We start from the raw sequence: 7,279 nt of genomic DNA, 5'->3' as shown, positions 1-7,279 counted from the left end.
CGACAGCTCAATCATAAAGAAAACGGAATCGTTTCTTGTTTCAAATATTAAAACTATCATTTAAAAACAATTCCTTATCCCGTGCCAAGATGGTTGGAAAATAAAAAATTCCCACAAAATTACAAGAATTTTACTCTAAGAAAATTTTAGCATTTGAAAAGGCTTGATTTCGCCATGCAAGCATGTTCTATTAAAGTATTAGTATAGGTGAAAAATAAATAAGAAAAACCACTCCCTAAATAAAAAAGAATAAAAGTAAGCACATTTTTATTTTGCTTACGAAGAAGAAATAACCTCAAAAGTCTATAGCTAAAAGTGCTTACCAAGCGCTTAATTTTGCTGCACTCATATCTTTGTTATTCTTCGCTCTATTTTTTTCTTTAATGTTACACCAATCAAAGGACGATTGAGAATTAAAATGTTGATGACGTCAAAATCATCGCAGTTAAACATTCTCAACAGACATTATGTCAATATGTCATTTGTCATTCGAAACTGACGAAACGTCATCAGAAGCACACATTGAGTTAGTGTGTATAAAAGAGACTGATACACTCCAACATCACACACACATTTTTATCACTTCGCAACGAGAAAACTGAAAGGCTAAAAAGGTAGGTTGAGAGACTTATACTACTAATGTCTTCCAGAGCAAAAAAAGGCGTGTTCCATACACGTTTTTTACGTTTTCCAATTTTTTTATTTTTTTGACTAATCTGTCAGTTATTTTCTCATAATAGTCCCTTAAATCCGGTGCAAAATTCACTTTGGTGCAGAATGTAACTACCTTATTATCGGAAATTGTTATTTCACTTAATGGATGTACTCGTTTTACATTATTAACCAGTGATAGCGTTAATTTGATTGGTGTGAATTCTTAAAGTTTAAAAATTGCGTTACGTTATATGGCGTAGGAGTTTCTAGTTGTTTCAACACAGTCATTTTATTGAGCACTATTTAGAAAGAGATAATTTTTCAGAAGATTTTGTAATAAGATATATGTTCTTTTTCTAGATGTTGCAAGAAATTATCTTGCTGCTTGTACTAGCGCAGATTTTTGAGAAAGGTATTTAAAAAGTGATAAAAACTTGGTTCAATTATGTTACATGTTTGAAACCATTTCTCGTCCACTGTGCTAGAATGTAATTTACCATTGTACACACGAACTAACACTCGTGTCTATTCTTTTTAGGGTCGGTTTCAGCAGAAAATCCGAGAGCAGATTTATTCAACTTAGGTAAAGATTTATTTTTTGTCTCTATTATTATGGTGGTCGGAAAGCCCAATAATGAAGTTTGTGTAATATATGTTTATCTGTCCTCCTTTTTATAAGTAAACACAGCAGAATTTAAATTTGTAGTTTTATATAGAAAAAATTAATAAAATATGTATCAAATGTTTAAAAAAGTTACCAGCCGTTAGGCCTTAAAAAAGATTAACGGTTTCACCGGCCTCCATATTTGCACCCATGTGTTTGTTGCCCGTCTTTATTAACGCAGACAAATGTAAACACTTGACAATATTCTTTTATTAGCTGCATTCAAGAATGTACCTGCCAATGTGCGGTTATCAGTTAATCAAATCTTAAACAGTCCATTTGGTTCGTTACGATCTGGCAGTGTATCAGATGATCATGATTGTGAAAAAATCACTTCAGTACCAAGACATCTGACTTTTATCACGAGGTAGGTGTATATATCATTAATCATCTTTAAACTCATATGATAGTTACTGAGGACATGTCAAAGTCAAATCGACATAACCAGAAATCAATTTTTTATGGTGATATATACATACATTGTCTTTAACAAAATAAAATCTTTAATGGCAGCATCTTTCAGGGACCAAGCTCAGTGTTCTTTGCATTAATGCTTCAATGTGAAAATGCTCTGTGTTTATTTTTATCAAAAAGTTTGTCGGGAGAGGTGGGAGATGTTTTGCAATTGCTATAAACTCATCAGGTGGTCTAACATTTTTGGCTTCTTTACCACTTTTTACTTTTTTTTAAAAATATGAAATTAGGTTTTTTTATTTCTTAACATCTGGTCTTTTGTAGTTGTTTTTATGTTGTGTTTTTTCATTCGTGTTTTTTACAAGAGCTGTTGAATATGAAATAAAATTAATGACATCTTAACCTTATTTTTTTCCTTTAGACATAGATTTTACACAAAGTATACACATGCGTATAACATTCCAATTATTAGTTCTAATCAAGTGTCTAATAAAGCTTTGACAAGGGCGTGTCATATCGTCCGTTTCCTATTTGCCGACAGACGAGACGTGAGACAAAGTCTATACAGAAACTTTGGACGATTTGGAGTAATTGGCCTGAGAGAACGTGAGTTGTAATTTTTAGTTTTTCTTAATCTTGTTGTTTTTTTACCATTTATTTGTCAACAAATCCATCTCAAAATTAGTAAAATAAACTGTTCTCGTAATTTCAGACACAACAACCATTCCAGAGTTTAGCCATCTCCCAAGCTGGTACAATCAACGTGCACGTGGTTTGGGCGGAGTTCTTGGAAGACCTATATCAACTGGTGGAGAAGAGAATTTATTATGCTTGAGACAAGATCGATATTATGGAGACGACATTTTTTTTCACGAGGCTGCACACAATGTCGCTGTAAGTAATATAAGGAATTGCCCATCGTACAGAATGTCCGCGTCAGTTTTTCGTGTACCCTTACCCCTCTGTTGACATGAGGAAATGAAATTTAATTCGACTATGATTAAAGTGCCATTATAACGGCATTTTTGATTCCAAAACCCTCTGTTTTTGAATTGGCTTACAGACAGGCTGTTTGCAGTCATTTTAAGCAGACAAAGTTTTTATTTTTTTTAATTTATCTCCATCTAAAAACTTTATTTTAAGGTTAGATAACGTTCTCAGTAAATACCTTTAGTTGCATAACTGATAATAACGGTAATGAAGTAGTATCGTTTGATCAAAACAGAAGAAGAGTGAAGTAGAATTTCCATTTGTTTTTTTTTTACTTTAGGAAGTAGCCTTACGAGGTAACGGTATACCTGGTATGTACAGTCGTATCGTGAGAGCATACAACAATGCCAAGCGAAGAGGATTGTACAGAAATACCTACTCAATGACAGATTCTAGGGAATATTTTGCAGAAGGGATGCAAAGCTTTTTTAACAACCATCCAGATGCCAGGCCACCAAATGGTATTCACAATCACGTGAACACAAGAGCCGAGCTAAGAGAGTACGATCCTACATTATACAGAATCATCAAAGAGGCGTATCCATGCATGAATACCTATTACACATGTACAAGTAGGTGCACATTCAGTATTGTGAGGCCAGTAATATGTGGTTAGAGAAAACATGAGGGGTAGAGAATCAAAAATAGTCCGTGTAGAATTATCACTTCTTTCAATTAATTTTTATTAAGCCATACTAACTTTAAGCTCCATGCAGCATGAATTTTAAAAATTGGTACTGTTTATCTTTATTTTCATTCTCAGTAATCAACCTTTGTATTTGAACTCTCTTCTCCTTTGCAGTACTTCCTTGAGACTTATTTTTCATTCTTCCCATCCGTTGCAGATAACCAAAGAAACATGAGAAGCAATTGCGATGGAAGTACTAGAGGAAAAACAACGCCAACGAAAAAGGGTAATACATCTTATTATTGATGTTATTGATTGTTGTTATTGTTGTTGCTAAAAAATTGTATCCGTTATTTTTTAAGTAATCTCGCGTAATTTTATCAGGTACAACAAAAAAAACTCTTCCAACGGAGTGCGTTACAACATGGGAAACAGTCAGCAATGTGAATCAAAACTGCTACGATCGCAACATTTATTGCACGTCTTGGGCAAGGCAAGGTTATTGCAGATCAAGCTGGGCTTATATGAAATCCAATTGTTGCAAATCTTGCAATGGAGGCGCACAAGCAGCCGGTGAGAACACATCCACTATATGTCTTTTGCAAATTGAAATACTACATACTTGCCATATGTATTAATTTCTTGTTTTATTAGGAACTTGTCGAGATCAATCATCATATTGTCCCTTTTGGGCATCCCGTGGAGAATGCAACAGAAATCCAAGGTATATGAAAGTATCTTGTAAAAAAAGTTGTAAAGTATGCTCGGAAAAGAAAAAAGTTGTTAAATGTCGTACTGTTACTCCACCATCACCGTCGACAACTGTGATGACACCACCGTTGCCAACCACACAAGAACTTGTAACACCACCTCTTCCTGGAACAACAACAAACGCACCAAACACCCCGCCTCTGCCCGGTACAACAGAAGCACCAAATACACCGCCTCTACCCGGAACAACAAAAGCACCAAACACACCACCTCTTCCCGGAACAACAGAAAAGCCAAACACACCACCAGTTCCAACAGATATTGGTCCACCACCTGTTCCAAAAAGTGAGTTCTACACACACTTTCTTGGTTTCGTTGATGATTAAGTTAATGGTCAGCCTTTTAGGCATGAGCAAGTTAAATGAAAGCCTACCTTCCTTTAATAAACAGTCCTTAAATAAATTCCAATTGCGAAAAAAGAAATAGTAGATTTGCAAAAATACGCTAAATATTGACCGTTTTTGCGAAGATAAATATTGTTTTTAGACCACCAAAAAATATCACCAACATTTATCTTGACATTCAAGTGGCATTTTTAAGAATAATATTCACGTTTGTTCATTCTTAACTATTTAGAATGTGAAACTCCTGTTGCAGCTGGTATCGAAAATAAACGCGTTCCTGATGGAGCAATGACTGCTTCTTCCAGTGTGAACAAGTAAGTAATTGCGTTTGTTTATTATCAAAAGCTTAGAGTAAGGTGAATACATTGTTATGATGTTGTTATGCTCTTTTCATAGATGGCACGGTCCACACCAAGCACGCTTAAATTTAAAGTCAAGTCGTAAAGGTGTTGGCGCGTGGTGTGCAGGCATACAAGATAAAAATCAGTTTCTGCAGGTTGATTTGGGAATCATGAAGACTGTAAAAAAATTAGATGTACAAGGTAAACAAAAATCCATACGGTATATGTAAGCCACTGAAGGGATGCACAGTACTTCTTATTTAATCCATGTAAATGATACTAAAGCATAGAACGTGCACCAAAACAAAATTACACCAGTCTGGATATTGACGAACAAATGAAAGTACAGATTTTGGAGATAAAGTATAGTCCCGTTAAACCAGATCCTGGATAACTCCACCTTCTGTTAAGTAGAAACAGAACTAAATCAGCTTGTTTCTTGTAGTTCTTGTACTTTTAAAAGTCAAAAGTTTTAATTTCAGTGAGACTCAGATAAGAGCACCTGCTGGGCGCTGGTGTGATTATTGCTGCTAGGATAAGAATATTTGTTATTAGTGCAAATTTTCTTATAAAAAACTAAACTCCAGCGTTCCATCTATTTTATAAATTCTAAACTTACTGATTGAGACGCTTGTTCGAAATTGATATTGAAACATTCTTTATTTGGAATCGAATTCTATCACGAATGAGAAAAATCGAAATTGGCAGATTGAAATTCGCAAATATCAACTTCCTATGTTAATTCAAAGTTATCTGTGATATATAATCGCATTCCACATAACTCTGTTAGCTTAATAACCGACTCTTTGTGACTCCGGCTGAGTCATCCCAGAGACCATAAAAGTATAAATGGATCCGTCCTATTAACGTTCAACACGAAAATAGGATTAATATCTTAGGCGGTTGTCTTGCTGAGCGATTGTTGTGCTTGCACGCCTTTCATAGCTCAAACGGGAGCTTTAAATGCACTAGAACCCCCTTCGCAGGACCCTCTTTCATAACAGTACCATTAGGATCAGAAAAAAAATAGCCTAGGTAAAAAATGGTAATAATCTTCTTTAACGAGTGTTTTTCTTGACATGCTACCGCGCCAATATTCCCCCATAAAATTTAACGGTGTAGCAATCTGTGCAAGAACCATTTTAGTCTTCTTAATCAGTAGAAAAATTGTTTAATTTTACAAAGATTTAATTAATGTACAATTATAGGTCGCGACTCACCTTATGCTAAGTACGTTACGAAGTTTAACATTGAATACAGCGAGGATAATATTTCTTGGGTTCCTTACGTGGATGATCTAGACTTCAGTAAAGCGAAGGTAATATACAAATTTCTTTAAAAGCTTGGATGATAACATAAACAAGTAACACAACTGAAATTGTTGTAACCATAGGTTTTTGCTGGAAACACAGATACCAAATCAGTTAAAAGCATCGAATTCGACTACCCCTTTATTGCACGTTATATTCGCATCAAGCCTCAAGAGTGGAAAAATCTGATATGCATGAGAATCGAAGTATATTATTGCTCGTAAAATACGAAAGAGAGAGTCACATATTTGTAAATTTTATATAATCTTTATATTAAACAAACAGAAACAAAATACCAGCGGGTTACTGGAATATTTGGTCTGTGTTTTATCCTTCTATTTCTATACACCCTTGATAACTCTAAGGTTAACAAAATACATCACAGAAATACAAGTAACCAACTAGCATGTTCATCTAACAAATTGTAAATCCTTATAAAAAACAACTAGAATAAACGAGTCAATTAATTTGTTGCCTTGCTTAACCCTAACCATTTAGTAAGGGTTTATACAAGAGGTTTTGGTGATTACGAATTGTTAGCTGTATGGACTGTACATTTATATATCGAAATTTTCTTGCAGAAGTTAAAGTCACAATATTTGGTCAAAAGAACTTAAGTAGAGTGTACGTTAGTTCACGTGTTTTTATGCGAGCACTAAACTTCGAGAAAGCCTTAAATGTGTCTATTGTGTATACATATTAGAGGCTAAAATGTGTATTGTTAGGACGGACTAGAAAAGGGTAACCATTTGGAGTTTTATTGCTTTTTGTAGTAAATATGTTTCATATAAATCGTGGATATTAGGTTATGAAGTAAGTGTTTTTGAAAGTAAGCTAAAAAGGTATTGAAGCTGAAATCTTCGATCCATTTTTCTAATAATAAAAGAAGTTTTGCCTCTTTTAAAAATCATTTAGCGACAGTTAGCAATATTTTACTTGGTACACATTGCGTAGTTGAGTTTCATAATTCGTGTCTGCGTTATGGAGGAACTAGGTTTAACAATGAAAACATTTTGAAGGTTGTTAGCATAGCAAAGTTGACATTCCCTGTCCTATCAGAATTTTGTATCGACCTTTAAATGTGGGTCCTGTACATAAATTCATTGAAAACGTAAACAAGTACATAATCTTAAATGGATAAACTGTAGTGCAAAGAAAAATGT

The 7,279-nt window shown here is 34.3% G+C and overlaps 1 protein-coding gene across 1 annotated transcript; it reads left to right on the top strand.

Annotated features, from left to right (window-relative positions):
- The first annotated feature begins 544 nt into the window (after nucleotides 1-544).
- LOC130635707 (uncharacterized) lies at nucleotides 545-6,430 on the top strand. Its single transcript, XM_057445146.1, has 14 exons — nucleotides 545-614; nucleotides 1,015-1,066; nucleotides 1,193-1,237; nucleotides 1,535-1,685; nucleotides 2,154-2,338; nucleotides 2,445-2,626; nucleotides 3,003-3,294; nucleotides 3,568-3,636; nucleotides 3,735-3,923; nucleotides 4,005-4,406; nucleotides 4,698-4,779; nucleotides 4,862-5,007; nucleotides 6,015-6,124; nucleotides 6,200-6,430. Exons 2-14 carry the CDS (start codon nucleotides 1,015-1,017, stop codon nucleotides 6,338-6,340), a joined length of 2,046 nt encoding a protein of 681 aa, XP_057301129.1. The 5' UTR covers nucleotides 545-614; the 3' UTR covers nucleotides 6,341-6,430.
- The last annotated feature ends 849 nt before the right edge of the window (nucleotides 6,431-7,279 follow it).

This window comes from Hydractinia symbiolongicarpus, chromosome 3 (assembly GCF_029227915.1).
Source record: "Hydractinia symbiolongicarpus strain clone_291-10 chromosome 3, HSymV2.1, whole genome shotgun sequence".
Taxonomy (NCBI): Eukaryota; Metazoa; Cnidaria; class Hydrozoa; order Anthoathecata; family Hydractiniidae; genus Hydractinia; species Hydractinia symbiolongicarpus.
This window is presented reverse-complemented; position numbering and strand designations above follow the sequence as displayed.